At 50.4% G+C, this 20,023-nt stretch overlaps 1 protein-coding gene across 1 annotated transcript; it reads left to right on the forward strand.

The window, feature by feature from the left end:
* Positions 1–17,450: 17,450 nt before the first annotated feature.
* LOC142593207 (carbohydrate sulfotransferase 9-like) lies at positions 17,451–19,851 on the forward strand. Its single transcript, XM_075706955.1, has 2 exons — positions 17,451–17,550; positions 19,043–19,851. Exons 1-2 carry the CDS (start codon positions 17,451–17,453, stop codon positions 19,849–19,851), a joined length of 909 nt encoding a protein of 302 aa, XP_075563070.1.
* The last annotated feature ends 172 nt before the right edge of the window (positions 19,852–20,023 follow it).

A 20,023-nucleotide genomic window follows, 5' to 3' on the forward strand; every position in this document is an offset into this window, starting at 1 on the left:
ACAGCTGAGGATGGGTTACACACTCAGAAATTCTCCGTTTCCTTCATGGTCCAGAAGCTCAGCTTTCCAGACAAAAGTTCAATTATTTCTTTTTTTTTTTTTTAAGCAAAAGAGATTTGCCAGCACAAATTAAAAGATAAACAAACACTTTAGTCAGCAGTCAACATGACTAACATGATAACCTAGCAGCAGCATTGCACTTCCTTCTTCGCATCGTGCATGCCCAGTACAGCTCACAGGACACCAAATATCTTTGTTGGAAAGATTGCTGTAATATCAGGCAACTACAGGGGTGACAGCAATCCAGAAAGCATTCAAACAGATACACCAGGGGATAAAAAAGCAAAATAAAAGGAAATACTGGGCAAGGAGCCAGTGCTGTTTAACACAGCTACCTGGCAGATTTGAATTGTAAGCTCCTGATCTCAATACATAAAGCACACAGCCCCTCCTCCCTGAGTTTTCAGATACATTTTACTACATTGCATACTGGGGGGGGGGGGGGGGGGGGGGGGGGGGGGGGGGCTGTTTGTTTGTTTTGGGTTTTTTTAATCAAAAGACACTTTGGAAAGATGCTGTTTTTAAAGAAATTACTTCTGGACACGAACAAGCCCTCTATGTTGGAGATGGGCACACCAACACTAGGGTATGAAAAAGAACCAGCCAACCCCTGTGACAAGTTTTAATAGCTTTTTATATATATATATATATATATATGTAGTTTTATACAAACATATGCACACATTTGGAATACAAGCACACAGAATTTCATAAGGTAATAATTTAGAAATTCTCCTGCCAATAAATTACATATTATCCCAAGTGCCTCGATTAGTTCTGCTGAATAACAATCACTGAAGACTAAGCTTGTGCATTTTTTGAAGACACAAGTTTGTTGTTTCCTGATCCAAATACAGAACAAAAACAGGATCATATTTTACCATAGAAGACAATGAAAATCTTATCATTGTAAATATATGTAGTAAGATAATACAAATCCTGTTCCTTGGTATTTCCCCTCCACCCTCCACTCCTACCCTTCCAGCTTTAGGGCCTCTCCCCTGCTTGCATGGAAGATTTGACACCCATCTTAAAGCCATAAATTACTCACAAACAGCTACTGAAAGTAGCAATGACCGTAGGGTAACACTTCCACAAAGCAATAGAGCTTCCTGGCAAGCTGATAAGAGTTTCCTGTTTTGAGTTTTGGGTTGGGTTCCCCCCCCCCCCCAATAAAAATTTACTCTCTCAAACACCTCAGAAAAAGGAGGACAGACAGATTTTTTTTCCCTCCCCCTCCCCCAAACACGTTGTGTTGCAAAATATGTTCTGTTTTACTGAATGTGGAGACCAGGTCCAAGAAACCCAAGCACATCAACTGAGGCAGCAGTCGAGAGGAACATTTTGAGTCTATCACCACTTAAGGATGATGGATCGACTTTGGCATGCACCTTTGGTCCTACCCTGTGCTCTCTCTCCTCTCAAGTTCTGCATTTTGCAGTGCCTCTGACAGCACTCGCAGTTTCTAACGCAGGCAAAAAAAGCTGAAATCTCTAGGGATACACGCTCTGCATTTACCTATCTTCTTGGGGGTGGCAACACCTCCATTACATGTGGGCGCATATGCACGCTTGAGAGCCGCCAGATGGGCAGCTATTTCTGCTTACTACCGACCTGCCCTATATTCACATGGGGGATCTCAGACACAGGTTTTCATCTGAAACCGCAAAGGCACCAGTGAGCACTCCTGCACAGATTGCCCCTTATTCGCAGCAGCCTGGGGATCCCCATGGCCTCCATGGGAAGTCCTCTCCTTTCCATCACCTCAGTGCGCTCCCTGGACCCGCTGTTCCTGATTGCTGGGGTCAGGCCATAGGTCCTATACCTGGGCCGAACAGGCTGTATCAGAGCAAGGAGTACCTCTCAGTTGCCCCTGCCCTGTAAGTGCCACTGCCCAAGGGGCTTTTGGTGGAGGAGTCACACCCCTGCCCCAGCCTGAAGGCGTTCACATGCACCTCTGATTTCACTGGCCCCACAAGCCTCTTTTCTTCAGAGAGAAGAGAAAAATCATTGCACATGCTTGATTCAATATCAAATATGGATACAAAGTATCCCCCAGGAGCACCAGATTCCTACACAGGATTTTAATATTTAATTCCTTAAAATCACCTCTCATTAAAAGGGGAATAACCAGCTAGAAATTCAGTCCACTCCAGAAAGTGAAGTAAAAATAACTTCAAATGCTCCATTTGTCCTCTGGTACATAGTCCCTGCCCCTGAGAAGGGCAAAGGCAGGGGCAGAGTCCCCTAGCTTCTCCAACACAGGAGCAGTCCCAACAGTCTTGACAGTGATTTCAAGGGGACAAAACAGCAAAGCAATGTTTTGCAAAGTAAACCACTTACGCACAAGCAAAATAATTTTAAAGGGTGAAGTTCAAAATAGATTGCACCCCATGAAGGAAGAGCAGCCTTCTGATCGGTGCTTTTTCCAAATCAGGCTAGACAGCATTTCATATCACTTCTCCTTCAAGCCAAATTTCACCACTTCATCTTACAGTAAGTGACAGAAGTGAGAAGTACTTACACAACATAGCAGAGATCACAGACTTGCATTTTTGTGGGCTTTCAGACGTTCATTTGTCACTGCATGTGAGCCATATGCAGTCATTCACACATAGGGGTGCCCAACACAATTTAATTTCTTGCCCGTATTAGCTACCTAGGCTGACAGTATCTCTTCCCACATACCCACTTCAGTGCACAAGAAGATAGGCAAAGCAAATGATACTACAGTGTTAAATTTCAATACACGCAGCTGACCAGGCCAGCCACTAACAGGAGTGGCAATGGATGTTGCAACCTCACCATCTCCCAAAACCAAAAAGCCATCTTCCAAAAACAACAGCATAGCTGAACCAACAACCCAGGAAGCTCCCTCCAGCCTTAGGCATTCAAGAATATCCAAAACCGGCACCAAATGCTTATTGTCATTCATCCTCCCACCCCTTCCCCACCTTTTCTACCTGTTCTCCAAAGAGCATTCCCTTCACACAATTCTCAACAGCAAAGGCAACAGCAGGCCAAGACTGTCCTTCTCTCCGGAGCCTTTCAAACCGTTGCATGAAGTAGGAGGAGACCAGCTCAGGTGAAAGAAATTCTGCTCTCAAACTCCTGTTCACCTGGCAAACCAGACCTCTGCTGAGCATTTGCAGGGGTCTGGCTAACTCAGGCTGCTCCACTCAGTTTTTCTGGGTTTTCCTCTCCTGATGAAGGCTGCAAATGTGCTCAAGCGCTTTTTCCAAGCAAACAACCTTTCAGGGTATGTTTTGCAGCCAAAGTCTCAGAGCAAAGCTTTGCTGCAGAAAAAGGTCATCACGCACTTTTGCTTTATCCCCCCTCAGAATAAGCAACTCAACTGGATGAAGTTTGTGTAGGGTCAGCCTGGGCAGAGCTGGCGGTGATACCCCCAGGGCAAGCGAGGGCTCAGCACATTTGCTCCATTGCTCCTGTTGAGCTTCAAAACATTCAACTTGTCCATGCGGTTTATCATCTCTGACTGCCATTTACATTCCTCTCGCCACCTTTTGGACACTCGCTGCTTTTCTGGGCTGCGTCAACGTTGACAGGCTGCAGTCCTACACTGCTTGTCCTCCAAGACATAAAACACCCATTGCTGGCTGCGCACCGATAAAGCGAGCTGCGGGCATCCCTCTGCAATGCCCCCGCAGCTGGTTATAGCCCTCTGCAGGGTTAGGGCATCTCTCACCCAGCTGAAAACCCTGTCATAGTGCAAAGAGCCCCCACCTGAGCTCAAAAGCTCTCCTGCTTTCCATTTCCACTTGAAAGGGACTTTTCCCAGGCAGGAGGTAGATTGCGTCTATACATATATAGGTAGATAGATACATACATACATACACACAAACACACACACACATAAAAAATGTCAGTGTGGGTCAGTCAGATGTGCACCTCATGCATTTGTTTTACCGCGTGACTTTTCTGGATACGTTTTAATTGCTTTTTGCAAGCCAAGCAAAAAGCCTTTTGGTCCAAGGTCCAATACAGATAAGCCTGAAACGAGCTGCCTGACAGAACTGCTGACAAGGTACCGTCAGGGCCACCTTTGTGACTGACGGTCCCTGCGGGACTTGCCCCAGTGCCACCCTGCCCGCAGAGCTGGTAAAGCTGGTACAGCTCAGAGGAAAGCCCCAAGCACGGCTTCAGCTGGCAGAGCCCTGAGATGCCAAAGAACAAGAGCGTGCCTGCAAATGGGTTGCATTTGTTGTACAAATCACAGTGGTAATGAAAACACACAGCCTGTTTTGGCAGTCGCTTTTCAGTGTTGGACTGCAGGAAAGGAAGAGATTTGGGGATCGTGGCTCAGAGCTTGTTTCATTACTATGGATCTGGCAAAACTTTGTAAGGTGATGTTCAAAATCCAGACCAGATGTGCTGGTCCATCCCTTCCAGGTGGCAAGGGAGTCACTTGGGCAAGACAGACCCTCAAGATGCGCAAGTACATCATGTTGGGTACCTGGAAGCAGAAATGCTTGGTCAGAGAAAGGCGTGGGCTGGGCATAGGACAGGGTAGTTCACAGGGCAGTCAGAAACCAAACCCTTTGGCTCAGAAATATGGCAAGGAGCTGCATGAAGAAGCTGTGAAAGAGCCTCTTGCCCAGGACACAGGGCTTGGCCACAGCAGTGGTCCCAGGTGGTTTATTTAAGCCACACTCATAAAGTTCACTGAGAGGAGAAAAGCACAGCAGCAGAGCAAACCCCACTAGAGCAGTCAGCGACAGCAGGCTCCTTCTTGGCATTCACCATCCGTTTCTCAATCAGGCGAGCAGCAGGAGCCAGCCATCAGGGGAGAAGCTCAAGGTTTAATTTTAGCCCGCACCCCCAGTGCATATCGTTCCCTTTTATTTTTAATCTGAACTTCATGTAAAAATAGAATTTCCTGCCACCCGATAAGGGATTCCTGTTTTTGTGGCAGGTCCACCTTCTTGGGAAGCCGGTACCCATGGGGTTATTGATGGGCGCTTCAAAGCACAGCAGCCCAGCCAAAGGAGTAGGATGAACAGTGTTCGGGATTTACATTGTTCCTGCTTGCCTTAGGGGAAAAAAAATAAAGCAGTTGTGGCCCCCTCCCTCGACGAATCACCACCAAATTTAGCATTTCCGGAACTCTGTTTTGGAAAATCTCTGTTTGCCTGAATATTTTTAGTAGCAGGATTCGGGTTTGCATCCTTCCCAGGTAGATGTTTGTGAGTTTGTCAGGCTCCAGGGAGGCGTATCCTGCCTTTTGAGCCTGGTCATCAACCGGGAGATAAATATAAGCACAGGAGAACAGCCATTCCTCCGACCCTTCCCACTCCCCCATGACATGGCACCCACGCTCCCCAAAACAGCTCCCAGAGCTACAGGGGGGAGCAATACATATGGAACTGCCTCGGGGGGGTGGCTCCCCACCTCTGGCCCCGCTCTGCAGGAAACAGGAATACCGCAATTTCAGGACAGGCTGTTTCAAGCCTGAATGCCAATGATTTTCTCAGTCTCCTGTAATGCAAAAGCATCACTCTTCTTAGCTGTGTCTGCACTGGTCAGGTGCTTACCCACCAAGACCTTATTTCGAAGCCACCAAGGTCACTAGCATTGTTTATGAAAGAAAAATGCTGGCAAGGGCTCTGCCACCCACCAGCTCCTACTCTTACTCGCCTGCTTTCCTCTGTGACTGGGGAAGAAAACCGTAAGTGCTAACAGGAGACGCGCCAAGAGGAACATGAAGAGGATTTCACGCGTTTCCCAGGACTCAGGCAGAAGCTTCCCTCAACCCCCAGCAAGCCATTCCTCCTGGCAAGCAAGTAAAAGGGAGCAAGAGTTTTCCCTGAGAAAAGAAAAAGTGTATATTTTTTTCCTTTTAAGAATAAATCTCGATTCTCTCATTGGAGGTGTGGATGCAGACGACATGGCACTCAGGACTGAAAGCAGCTCCCACTGCAGCCCATCCCTGAGATGTCCTTTAATATTGCAGGCAGCTGCCAGAGACGCACAGGCAGGTGAGGCTTTCCTCCTCCTCACACAGGTTTGAATCCAATAGGGCCATTCCCAGGGACTCAGCCTTACCATGTGAAAAGGCTCAGAAAGTCAATCTGGGCAAGGGCAGCATGAAAAACATCCCTTTAGGTCAATCTGAGAAATACCGCCGCTGCTATTCCCCTGGCTGGGGAGAACGAGGGGGGCCAGGGGGGTGAGAGCTGCCTTCAGCCTGCTGCTGCTGGGGAAGCTTGAGCCTTCAAAATGGAAGGACTTATCCTGCAACCGTGGCAAGCTTCATGCTGACTCCTCCATGAAATGGCAAAACAAAGACCCGCAGGTCTGACCCCAACAAACCGGCATCTAACCCCAGCTGCCAGGCTCATTGCCACGGAGCCTGCGGTGCTTTTGCATGCATGCACACACGCATGTCTTAGTTCGCTTTCAAAAAACACTTTATCCCAGTACAAAAATTAAAATATTCGGCTTAAAAAAAAAGACCAAGGGAATGGAAATGTTGCAGTATCAGAGAGCCACCATTGCATCGTTTTTATTAATCAATTAAAAATCAAAATGTAAGTCTTCAAACAAGACATTAATAGCTGTTTCTCTTGTGGCAGTGCTCACAGCCTGCAAGTTTCCAGCCCGGCACCCTACAACACGGTGATGGAGGCAGGGCTGTGCTTGCCAGGGACCAAGCTCTCTGAGTTTATAGCAGGAGTATTTATAGAGGCAGCTGGCACTGGCAGCTCTCCTGGGACACCAGCATGGTCTTCTGCAAAGGGGCTGCCAGGGAAGGAGTAAGGGAGTGGGAATGTGCTGGAGCAACACCAAACCACCAGCCAAGGGTCTAAAAAAGCCTGAGGAGGACCCATGAGCCAGGTCCTCAGGGGCATTTCAGTGCTCTGTCCAGTTAAACCCCAAAGGCCAGGGCTGGGGCAGCACTCCCACATCAATCCCAGCAGCGATGCCAGTTCCCACCACTCAGGAGCTGTTGAAAGTGCTGTTTTGGCATGGGGTCTACAGCATCTTCCCACCCTTTCCCTGATGGCTTGCCCTCCCTCAGGGGCCGAAGCAAGCGATAGGTGCCTGCTTGCGGCTGCCTTTCCCAAGATCTCTGCAGGGTGTAGGGCTCGTACGGGGGAGAACGTCATGCTGCCTCTCCATCACCCATCTTCTTTGCCTCCATCTTTGGCAGGAGAATCAGCTGAGGATGCTCAACCGGGGTGCAGCGGCCGGTTGGGGTGACCAGCTCCCAGAGGCAAAACCTGCTACAAGGTCTTAGGTAAGAGTTGGCAACTGTGCATCTGAAATACCCGAGCTCCCAAAACGTGACTTGCTCCCACATGCCGCATTCAGTGGGAACAGGCATAGGGGAAGACAAAGGCTTGTAGAGTCAGGCGGCTGCTAGGGTGAAACAGCCATTCACCCCTCCTGAACCTTTTCTTCAGGCACAGATGCGTCTGGTCCTCCATTTTACATCTTTCTTGCCCTGTTAGTTAAGAGTTTCATCTCCTGCTTTTGAATTCAGCACACGGGGCAGGTGGAGCACCAGAGCGTGACTTCTAACAGCTGCCACATTTTATGCCCTTCTCTAGGAAGCATAGCTGAAATCCTTTGGGCTTTTTCAGACTGAAACTGCCTCGACTCCAGGATCTGCTGCTGCTTTAACTGTGTGACGATTTTCTTGTTGGTGTGATTTTCCTTCTCAAGTGATTTTTCAGTGTTTCCAGGCCCTTTCATTCATAACAACGCATTTTTGTTCTGTGGAAACGTGGTGCTGTGGGTGATGAGTAGCCGCTTCCCTTGTCTCCAGCCCGTTTGGAGAGATTGAAATCAAATGTGCCTCAGTACCTGCAGGGAGGCAAATGTGATCCCACTGAATAACAGTCATAACTGTTTGAGAACAACCATTTGGGAAGAAAAAAAAATATCGTATTTAAATAAATGTAATTTAACACTTTACATTGCCATGCTGCAATTGCTACACCCCAAAATGGAGGGGACACCACCAAGGAGGAGGTCATGTGCCATTGTCAGTAGCAAGGCTGGTCACCAAAAGTGATGCCCTTCCCAGAGCCATGGAGGTGGCTAGGAGGGTGGCAGGTAGCAGGGTGATGGAAGATTTTGCAATGAGGTAGCTCTTCCTGTCAACCAAGATGTACAGATGAAGACGGGGATAAACAGGAGTGACAGAAGCACGGGGCTTTTACATTCCCATCTCCCCAAGTACCCCCAGATGGGTCCATCAAAGCCCTGAGCTCCCTGTCTCCCCAAATAGGTCCATCAAAGCCCTGAGCTCCTCATCTCACCAAATACCCACAGATGGGTCCATCAAAGCCCTGAACTCGTGGAGAGCAGTTCCGTCAACCCATACCTGCTTTGTAAGCTCCTCAGAGAGGAGAAGGAGGGGAGGGTTTTTTTTTCACAGGATGAAAATATCCACAGAAATGCCCAATTTACAGACAGTTAGGTGAGGTTTAGTAATAAAAGTAAAATAATGGGAAGAGGAGGCAATTTTTGGCTGCATTTGCCAGCTTTGAATGAGGGAGGAAAGTCATTTCCCTTCTTCCTCCTTCCCAAATCAAAAAATGCTGGGAAAAAAAACAATAGGAAGAGAAGTAGGTTTCTCTTTTCTTCACTTTTAGATAAAAATAACACCGAGGAAATGTCAAAAAAAAAAAAAAGAATATTTCTGACCAATTTTGACATCAAGAAGGAGGATGTTCGACTGAGCTGGAGCTACAGACTGTGTTGGAGCTGTGAACTCCTTGCACTTTCTCAAAGTGCCTGCCCCAGGGTGAAGCTGGCAGAGCTGCCCCTGGAGCTACTTGAGGCTCCACAGTGGTAAAACAGGCACTCAATCCCCACCCACCCAAGAAAATTCCTCTCCCCTGACGTGTCTCAGTGCTGGTGGTGCTGCAGGGCCTCAGGGCCACGCATTTTTTCCCCTGCCCAACCTTTCCCTGTCAGGCAAGCAGCTAGTGCCCTCTGCAAGTGAGTAATTTAAAAAATAAATAATTTTTTAAAAAAATGTTTTGGAGATAGCATTTATAACCTTTCTGGTTGTGCCTAGCCATGAAGCTCCTGCAAAAACATCTCAGGTATGCGTCTTGTTTGCAGGAGCATGTCAGCATAGAGGAGAGGAGGGCAGAGCATCCCTTGGCTCTGCACAGCCAGATGGGGGGTGAGGGCTCCCACACCCATGAGAGCCAGCCCTGGGTGGGTGTCACCAAGCAGGAACGCTGTATGTGGTATATCCCCAAATGAACCCTGCAGTTGCTCATGCTTGGGCAAAGCTTGTGTCGAGGCAAGGGGCTCTGCCAGCCGGCTGGACAGGACCAGGCATCGACCCTTGCCAGCTCGGCCCCAGCTTTGCCGCCGGTCCTGTTTGCAGCAGCTAAATCCCGTTAGCTGCGGGAAGGTGTGAGGCTCAGGGCCGGTGAGGGGTGGGGGCACACAGGCACGACGAGCTGGGTGTCCCCGGGTGGGGTCAGGTGCCTAGTGCCCAGGGAGGGGATGGCGGGACCCAAGCAGAGCCAGCCCAAAGCCCTGCAGCCAAACCCCCTGAGATGCCTCCTGCCCTTTCCCTGCGTGGTGTCATGCTGGGAGGTGCCATGCTTTTGGGAAAAACGCAGGAAAACAGAATTTTGGTTTGTGGTTCACATCCCACAGACTCCCAAAACAACTTGCTGGATGGGAAGACTGATGAGGCCACTTCCCAGTGTCCACAGCCTTGCATCCCACAGGAGCCGGTGGGAGAGGAGGAGGCAGCATAGGTCTGGCACTAAGGGCCAAGCTCTGCCTTTTCTGTGCATCTGCCCCCCAACCTTAATGCCACAAATGGGGAACAAACCAGGCATTCGTTCCCTAGCCGGACCAAAGTGCCCAGACCACCCTGTGCATCACACCAGTGGCATCAAGAGGCTTCTGGCAGCTGTGCCTCCCTCCAGTCAGGTCCATTTGTCCCACACCGTCTCTCCCCAGGAGAAGTAGATGTGTCATTTTCCTTTCACAGGACATGGAACAGCCTTATCCAAATATAAACAACCTGGGAGTATTTACTGGCTTATTGTCTGCACAAAAAAGTAAAACAAACAGACCTTAAACCCTTTTCCCCCCTGCCATTTCTGGTACAGTAAAACAGTTGGGACCAGAGACTCCAGAGTTCCCGAAAACAGCGCTCATCAGAAATAACATCCCGCAAAGCCAGGTGTGGAGGTAGCCCAAGCAAGCCGTGCTGCCACTTCCTCTGAAAGTCACTCAGAAAAAGTCAGAGATCTCCGAATACTTGAAGAGTTGCAACATGTATAATGGAAAGAACCAGCAACCAAGAAAATGCGATAGCCAGTGGCATAACATGGCAGCACTCCCTCAGGAGAGGCCACGAGCCATGGGCAGATGTCTGAGTGCGCCCTTGAACAAGCTCAGCTTTCAGGGAGCATCAGCAAAAGCCAGCGCCTGAGCCAAAAGCTGCCTGAGAAACCATGCCCCCATATCCAGCAGCAGACACGTGCGAGAGCCTTCTTCGCCCAGCCAGGCAGTGGCACAAAAAAAATGAGGCAAAAAGGGGGAAATGCTGCCATAAATGTAAAGCAGAAGTGCTTCCCTGCAAAAAATGGGGCAGACGCAGGGTATGAAGCCTGGGGAAGTGGTCCCCACTCTGCAGTGAGGGATCGATGCTCAGCCCAAATCCCATGAGATCCCATCTTGCTTCGTCCATCTCCCGCCAGCCCACAACTCCCCTTCCCTTCAGGGACCACAGGAGGGAGATCAAAGTCTGGCTCTTGTGAGGGATGTTCTACATCCAAGATTTCCTTCCCCCCACACCAACATTTTTCACCACCACCACTTCTTTTCTAGGAGGTCCCAAGACATTTCAGACCCAAATCTCCTCTGTGCAGCCCCCAGCAGTGCTTCTGTGGCCACCCAAGAAAAAAAAAAAAAAGGGCAATCTCCATGAAGCTGGGGGTCAAGCACATGGTTTGCCCCCACATTGGTGAGATGGAGAAGTGGATCCCCCTCTTACTCTGGTCCCAAAGGGAACAGTGGTCCAAAGAAGAGAAGCGTCCATATGGAATAAATAAGCATTTGCCTATCCTATTTGCTTGCAGTCAGGGCCCTAAAACGTAAAGGGCAGCCGAGAGTTACACCCTAAAGCACAGGTTGTTAAGGAACATAACAGCCAGGACAAGACTCCCTTCATATTAAAAATAAATGAGAATGGAAAATCTAGTCCTTCACCTTTTCTAATTACCACACGCACATAGGCGCTGCCTGGTTTGTCTGTGAGCGCTTCGGGTTTCTCCCCAGCCCCTGCGGTGCTACTGCATTTTAACAGTCAGAGGAAGAGCAAGGAAAGCCAGGAGGACGTGGGAGATGCTTAGGACACAAAGCAAGACTGGGATCTGGTTAGAGACATGCTCGGCGGTAAAAGGTCCTGTGCTGTTTGGGCAGCACCGTGAAGCTCCGTGAGGAGCTGCTGGGGTGGCAGTGACGGCCGCTAGTCCCACGAGCATCCTTCCCCTGCATGCGTGGATCCAAACATATGCTATTTTTTTTTTTTTTTTCCATGGGATTCCCATCTGCTACCGCAGAGAGATAATGGCTGTAATCCCCTTAGTTTTTATGAAGTTCAGGATCATTGAGCGCCCTGGTCCCCCTCTCCCAGGAAAACGCACTTGTCCCTAATAAAGCGGGGAGAGAGGGATCCTCCGGGTGAACACGCGGCGGAGGTTGCACGGCTGCCTCTGCCTCTCCCTGCCACGGTTAGGTGTTCATGTTGATGCAGGCCCATCTGAGGCAATGCGAAGTTTAACAGCTTACGTAGTAATTAAGCAAAGCCTCTCAATATAGCATTACTAATTACATGAATCCTCACTAAATTACCAATAGTTCGTGGCACCTTGTAAAATCCTCGTGTAATAGCCTTAGAAAAAAATGTCACTCAGGGCTGGCAGCAAGCCACGCAGCCCGCATGGCAATTGCGAAGCGCTTTGGATGTTTATGAGCCTTTTTAAAAAAAAAAAAAAAATCTAAAATGTACATTTCCCCCAATGACTCTGCTCCGGGGAGTATTAAAAGCAGCACCTTGACTCAGCCTACCACATAAACATCCTGCTGCCCCCGTACAGCCCGATACTGTCTTCCTCCCAGGATGAGGAGCTGAATAAGAAGTGACAATCACAACTCCTGCCTGCAGGAAAACAGGAAGCGCCGGAGTTGAACAACCACTCCAAACATTGTCCTACCTGCTCCTCTCCTTGGGTGCAATGTGAACTTGCTTTCCTTTCCTTTCCGCCTTGCGTAACTCTTTCTGGTCCAGCACTGGCCAGTCCTGGGATGCTGCTGCACGGGACAGTCCCTGCGGCCTCCGGCTTCTCACCGCCCACCTGAAGCCAGCCTGGTGCTCCCTGTCCAGTGCAGAAGGACAAACATCCACCTTTCTAACCCACCGCTAACACTGGCAGCTCGGCAGCAGCGCAGAACATAAGCGCTGGAGGAGATGGAGAGGGGCCCAGGGCAGATTGGCTCATCCCACAGCTGCCCACATCTGGCAGGAGCTAGACAGAAGAAAATCCCAAATCCTCCCCACCAGGAAAGCCTAAAAGCAGCCAAGAATGGATGTTTTTGGCCAAATCTCTTAAGACCACAAGACTAAATGAGCTGATGTTTACAGACGTGCTCCGGCTCATGCTTTAAAGTGCTAAACCTCATCAAGAGCAGCCCCTGTGACTAAGGCAGCCATGTGGGTGGGCAATGGGCTAAGTCGGTGCCCCAGCGTTAAAGCAAGCTGGGCAGCCAAGCTTCTCCACGAGCACACAGAGAGGACCTCAGGAAGTCAGGAGATGTGATGGAGAAGAGGCCACCCACACTCAGCTTACAGCAACCCCAGTTTATCCACAAATACCCGCTCCCCCTCCTTGACTTTTTGGCTTGATTTCGAGGAATCCCCCTCCGCTCGGTGCAACGCATCCCCAGCCAGCAGCCCTGCAGCTCGACTCTCAGGACCATCCTTCCCAAAGGCAAGAGACTCTTTCCACACTAAATGATGCTCTGAGAGTGGGGCAGCTTGTTCCTCCTCCAACTGCTCCTGTGTTTCTGCCAAGCGACGGCCCAACTTCGCATGCAAAATGTAGATCTCATATCTGAGTTTCCAAACAAAAAGAAGAAGGTTTCCTATCGGCTCTTCCTTTACTTGCAACGTAAAAACATCCCTTGCCGAACAAGGCGGCATTTGCCATCACTTTGCAAAGTTCACATTCCCACAAGCGCAGGCGGGCGTGAGGAGGAACAAGGGGGATGACCAGCACACCAGCACCCGCGGGTCACGGTCACACAAGACAATGCTTTGCAAAATTTGGAAGTGTGGGAGGAATGTGGGAAGGCTGAAGACGAGGATGTTTATTAACGTATAAGAATATCTCCAAAGGGTTTGCGTCCTATGAGGAAAAAAAAAGGGAGCCCGAGGCAATCCAGCTGGAGCCATTGGTGGGGCTAAATCTGGAAATCTTTATTCAGGCGATCCTATTGCTGGTGTAAAGAAAAAGAGAATAGCTTTTTCTCACGTTCGCGGCATTAAGAGTTTTCCTAAATAAGGTGAAGCTTCAGATGAATTCCCTAATTAATTCCCTTGTGTAATTGCATTAAATAGTAGGATGCAAGTGCATTTCCACGCCTGGCTCGGCCTCTGTGCCCGAAAAGGGTGCTGCCTCCCTACAGCATAGAGCAGGAAGCTTTTCAGTTCAAGAATTGCAGTCTCAGCCTTGTTGACCACTTCTAAGCGGTCAATGGAAGACGAGCAGGGAAAGCCTAGCAGTAAGTTTAAATTTAAAATGTCTACAGACACTTGAGAAAAATATTCAGGAAAACAAAAAAAAGAAAAATGGGGGCCAGGCAGGGAATCACTGTGTTAACCATTTAAATGGCAGATACAAGTTAGAGAGAGAGAGAGGAGAGGTTCCCTGCTTCTGTCTTCCCCGTACCCACCTCCACAGCAGTCTCAGGCGTATCTGGGAGGTGGTTCTGCAGCCACGGGGTAACACCAGCTGCATGAGGTCCTTGCACCCCCCAGCCCGTTAGTGCTGCTGTTGATTAGGAGGAAGACAGAGACCACCCCATGGGTTTCACAAGGGCATCTGCACCGTGTTTGGATGCTGACAACCCGCGAGGCCCCAGTGACCAGCACGGCTTAGTGCAGCCCCAGCACTGCCTGCCACCAAGAGGGACTCTGACCTCCAGTTAACAAACTTAACCAGTTATGCTCTGTTAACGAAGGGAAATCTGCATTTTGGGCACAAGCCCCCAGGCAGCCCCTCAGCTGAAGCAGCCATGGCAAAGCAGCTGCTCCCCAAAACCAGCCCCAAGCACCTCAGGAGTAGTTTCCTCCTGTTTGCAGGTCACAAAGGCACAGCAGACACTGTATCTTATGCTCCCCTGAAGAGACCCATACCAACAAAACTTGAAGTGCTGTTCCCTCGCAATGCAAAGCAAAGCAGGTTTTTCACTATTTCTTTTCTGCGCCTCAGGCAGAGAGCCTCTCTTTGCTTTCACCTTATGACTGTAAAATAAAAATAAACTGCATTTCTCTCTACCAGTTTCAGCTGCACTTTTGCTTACTAGGGCTGCGGTTGGGACAGTCCCTGCTGAAATGTTATATTTTAATGCAGGAAGGCACGTGCTGCTGCCACCTGCTTAACTAAGAGAACTTGCAGAGTTCCTTCTGCCCTTTTATTTATTAACCTTACTGCAGACCTTTAATAAAAAGGACCTCCTTGTGCTCAAGCCGGGACTGCTGGAGGCTGGATGGGCTCCCACGGCAGCCCCTGAAGGGCTCTGCTGCTCAGGCGTGCAGCCAGGCCACAGATGCTGCTGCCCAGCTGCCTGCGAGCAGCTTTGGGAGCTGCGGAGGAGAAGCGCTGCTGAGCATCAGTTTGGTCACCCGGAGCAGGGAAGGTGCACGGCGCTGCTCTCCGCACCAGCTAACCTGCGCTGGGGAAAAAGCCAGGTATGCTGCCTTATACAAAGCCCTGCACTGCAAGCCATTTCCCAATGATCATGCAGCCCTTGCAGGGCGGTCAGCACTACAGTAACACAAGAAACACTTATTTTTCAGTTAATATTTATCCCTCAGTCAGGCACCCTCCTGCCCTAAGACCCATCGGGCTGGGAGGAGTAAGCATGGCACCGCAGCTCAAAGTAAAATGTGTGTCGTCTGCTGGGAAGGGAAGCAAAGGGTGGCCATTCACTCCTGCTCCAGTGCCCCCTGACCTTGGGCTGTACCCTGCTTCTCCTGGATTTGGGGGGAGAGGCTGCAGGGCCACGTGCAGCGAGGTCCATCTGCAAGACCTGACCTCCCAGTGTGGGGATCCCATCGCCTAGAGGAAACGCATCCCTCCTGCTGAGAGATGGGAAGCATTTCATAGCCTTTCCCAAGGCTCGAAGGAGACGCAGCAGGCTTTAAAAGTTGCAAGTGTGGCCATGACGGCTGTCAAGTTGGTTCTTTGCACCGCAGTGGGGAAGCGTTGCGTATAGCTCGACTCCATCGCCCGGCCTGGAGGCAGGCAGGGGTTCCTCGGGCGCGGAGCACCCTCTGGTGGGAAAATCACAGTTGTCCAAATGAGAGCAAATCCACCTGTGGCACAAGACTGGGCTCCGTGGAGACCTCCCAGGAGGTGGGTTCCCACCACACAGGGTTGCTTTGCTGGCAGGCTCCCATGCAACGCAGCCCTTGCCCCCACGCCTGCTGGGCAGTGCCCGGCCTGGCACGCTGCCCCAGTCGGTGTGCCCGGCATGCCCGCCTGCTCTCCCCAAGATTCGATGTGGCGATCCCTCCTCCTTCGGCCACTACAGCCCCACACAGCTGCAGAGTCCTTCAGCCGGACCGCATCCCTGTCATGTGCCAGCCCATGGCCTGGCTGCCAGAGGGATACTAATGGCAGCAAGTGGCAAATCTCGCCGTGAAAAGGCAATCTGTAAATCATAGAATCGTTTAGGTTGGAAAAGACCTTTAAGATCATCCAGTCCAACCATTAACCTACACTACCAAGTCCACACTAAACCAATCAAGGGTAGACTAGACTAAACCATGTCCCAAAGTGCCACATCTACCCGTTTTTTGAACGCTTCCAGGGATGGTGACTCCACCATCTCTCTGGGCAGCCTGTTCCAATGCTTGACCACCCTTTCCATAAATAAATTTTTCCTAATTTCCAACCTAAACCTCCCCTGGTGCAGCTTGAGCCCATTTCCTCTCGTCCTATCGCTAACTACATGGGAGAAGAGACCAACACCCACCTCACTACAACCTCCTTTCAGGTAGTTGTAGAGAGCGATAAGGTCTCCCCTCAGCCTCCTCTTCTCCAGGCTAAACAACCCCAGTTCCCTCAGCCGCTCCTCATAAGGCCTGTGCTCCAGGCCCTTCACCAGCTTCGTTGCCCTTCTCCGAACACGCTCCAGCACCTCAATGTCTTTCTTGTATTGAGGGGCCCAAAACTGGACACATCACTCCCCTATTTTGAAGTCTTTGTAGCTGTGATAACCATGGGGCTGGACGGGAGCCAGTCACACTCCCCACGCTGCTTCAGTCCCCTTTGCCTTGGTCTTCACAGTTGTCACACTCCCCAGTCAGGCTGCAGCTCCTTGGGGAAGGGGAGGAGCAGCATGTGAGCCTGCCTGCATGTGTGTGCACCCCCTTTTCCATATAATGGGGCCTCTGCTCTACCTGGGGTCTCCGGCTACTCTCACAAAACAAGCAACAGTCACAAATTTTAAGCAGCCCCCAGCAAAAAGGGCACAGGCAGCAGTTCAGGGCTTCTAGTCCCTGGTTAGTCATGGACCTGCCACATGACACTGGATGTGCCCCATCACATCACCTCCCCTGCCCCAGCTTCTACCTTAAAAGACCCAAGAACACTGCAGAGACAGGACTCACAGCCCAGCACTTGCTTCTTCAGCCCCAGTCCCGGGGCACACCGCTCCCCGCAGCAGCATTCCCCTAAGCAGTGCTTTGCCGAGCAGCAAAGCCAGCAGAGAGCAAGGTGTTTCAGGGAACTGGGGACATCTTGCACCACCTGGCTCTGCAGGACCCTGCACAGGGCTGTGGGTGCACGGTTCGTTTTTCCCAGGCACTGCGGTCATCGGGTGTGGCTGAGTGCTGAGGATGGCACAGAGCTTGAATAAAAAGGCAGATTCTGCCTCAAAAGCTCAGGTTATAAACATAGGGCAGGAGGCACCTTTTGTGCCTCAGGCCATTTCCCTGCCCCTAGCCGAGCTGCTGCCCAAACAGCACTCTAACCCAGTTCTGGGTGTGTTTTCTCTTAAACAAACACAGGAGGTTCCCTGACACCCTTCCTCCAAGTCCCTACCTGCTCGCCGGCACAGCATTCGGCTCCCAGCGCTGCAGTAGTACACGAGAAATGCGTTTCCTTCCCCGCCTCATCATCTTGGCTGCCCTGGGCATCGCCACCTTCCTGAGCTGGAGGCTGCTTCTCCGGAGCCCGGCCGCCGGCCACAGAGGTAATGCCTAGGCACCATGGTGGTTCTGCATGGCTAGCAGCATTTCTGTACCGTGGAGGAAATGACCTGGAGCTTTTTCTGGAGGTTCTTGGCAGGCAAATGACCATGACACAGAAAATGGTGTTTGCACAGCCCCAAGGGCAGGATAACCTGTGGAGAAAGCCCTTGCTGTGGAGCCCTGCAGCTTTATGTCCTTAGTGGGGTCATTGATCTCAGGTGTGGTGGGGAAACCAGGTGTCAGACTGCTGGAGGTAAATCCCAAAACCTTTGCTGGGAAGGGTGAAATGCTGTTGGGGAGGCAGGAGGGAGCAGGAGCAAGGAAATCAGTGATTAATGCCTCTCTTGCCTAAAAAAATGCATCCCTCCCCTCCAGTCACCGTCAATCCAAGGCAAAGTCATCCTGAGATTTTGCAGACATTGTCGGTCTGGGGCTGGGCGAGTCGAAGAGCAGCCCAGGATAGCTTCAGGCACTGCTGTGTTTCTTCCTGTGTTCCTGGTGTCCTTTTCTTAATTTTAACTATGCTTCTCTTCCCTCTGCAACCGCCTCCCTGAATCAGTGGGAAATATTTAACTTCCCAAGGACTCAGGAGAAACCATCAAACTCACTGTCTCCCCAGGGCTGCCAAATGCCTACACTGAGCAGATGAGGCAGATGTGCTGGTTGTAAAAAAAATAAAGTAGCAATGCAGGCATTCATCCTCTGCATTTAAACCCACTATGGCCTCTTCACATCAAAAATAAGAAGATAAAGAGTAAAAAACAAAGCTGAATTTTGAGACATTAAACCAACTGTCATAGAGTCTTTTTATTTGCTTTTGCCTTTTATATTTGCTTTGTTGTCTTGCTTCTATTTGCTTTTTGCTTTTTATTTGCTTTTGCCTTTTTATCTGCAGGAGAAAAAATTTACATAAGGAAGTGATGCAAGAAGTTACATCATTTGGATCCCTAAATCGCCCCAAGCCATTAAGAATAATCTCTTGCTTTCGCATATATTTGATAGCTGATGTTAACCAATTAACAGCTGTGAAAGGGTTTGCAGGGGGCCCTGTATTTGTAGCTACAAACCAATTTACCACTCCTCAGTCTCTCAGAATATTGCTTACTCTCTTTGGTAAACTCACCTCAGTTAAGCTCAGACGAAAGCGAGGAGTTAAAAGCAAATATTAATGATTTAGTGGAGAAAGGGGTCCATGGCACAAAGCTATGGTCAAGATCAGTGCTCAGGCACGGCAGTTTGGGGAAAGCGGGGTCTGAGTATCCATGATCTCACAGGCTCACAGGCACAGCAACCCATGTCCCAGCAAAACCGAGCTCTTTGACAGGCAGGGCTGGTTTCCCCTCTCCTCCCCATCATCTTCGTTCATGCTATATCCTTTCCATACTAGAATAACTGGAAAAGAGGTTGCCACAGCATCCTGCGCTGGGGTGCCGGCTCAGGGCAGAGGTCTACTATGGGCTTTCCTCACCCCCATCTTCAAATGGTGTTTCCCAGGTGCCCTGGCCCCCAAGGTGAAGGGCTTCACTTTGACACTGGACACCTTCCTTCACGTTCAGCAGCTCAGGAAGAAGAGACTGAGAGCTTTCTGCAGCCAATTGGGCGAAGTCAGCACGCTGCCGAGGAGCAAGAAGGAGAGAGTCCACCTGCTCTCGAGTTTGAGGGTAAGCACCAAGCTGGACCTCCTCTACTGCCAAGTGCCATTGACAGGGATGGAGGAATGGCAGCAGCTTTTGGAGAAGCTGGAGGAGAAGGAAAACGTGACACTTGCCGTGCCGCTTCCCTACCCTTGGCGGCACACTCAGGAGACACAGCTGAGAGAGTTCAACCTGACAGAGATAGAGGCCATGTTAGGGTCTTACACCAAAGTGCTCTTTGTCAGGGACCCTTTCCAGAGGCTGATCTCCACCTTCATGCAAGGCATGGGCAGCAGCCCTTCCTTCAGCAGCTTTGTTCAGGACGTTTTAGACAGCGGAGAGCACAATGCCAGCGTGGCTTGGAAACCGCTCGTCAGACTCTGCCAGCCCTGTCTCGTCCAGTATGACTATGTGGTGATGTTTGGCTTCCTCAGGCAGGAGCTGGGTCATCTGCTGCGGCGGGCCGGGCTGCCCCTGGACAGCCTCCTCCCCGAGTTCACCGATGCACAAGTGCACTGGACCTACAGCTGGTTATCAGAGCAGATGTTCAGCGAGCTGTCCCTCCAACAGAAGCAGCAGCTGTCTCATTTCTACCGCTGGGACCTTGCTGCTTTCCCATTTTCTAGCAGTTTTCTGTCAGACCTCCTCAGCACCCCAAAGACCTGGTAGAAATACCCCATCTGAAGGTACTGTTTCAGAGACCATCAATCTAAATGCAAGCGCTTCAAGATACCGGCTGGATCATAGACAGACCCTTGCTCCACAGCTGCATGCAACACGCTCGTCCATGTCACAGGTCCAAAAGGCACGTCAGATAGCTGAGACGGACCACTGCCAGGGA

This window comes from Pelecanus crispus, chromosome 3 (genome assembly GCF_030463565.1).
Source record: "Pelecanus crispus isolate bPelCri1 chromosome 3, bPelCri1.pri, whole genome shotgun sequence".
In the NCBI taxonomy this organism is placed as follows: domain Eukaryota; kingdom Metazoa; phylum Chordata; class Aves; order Pelecaniformes; family Pelecanidae; genus Pelecanus; species Pelecanus crispus.

Excerpts from the sequence above, each read along its gene's own strand:
- LOC142593207 (XM_075706955.1), top strand. The coding sequence starts at position 17,451 with ATGCGTTTCCTTCCCCGCCTCATCATCTTGGCTGCCCTGGGCATCGCC. Across the intron at positions 17,551-19,042 it reads CCCGGCCGCCGGCCACAGAG|GTGCCCTGGCCCCCAAGGTG; the intron begins GTAATGCCTAGG and ends GGTGTTTCCCAG.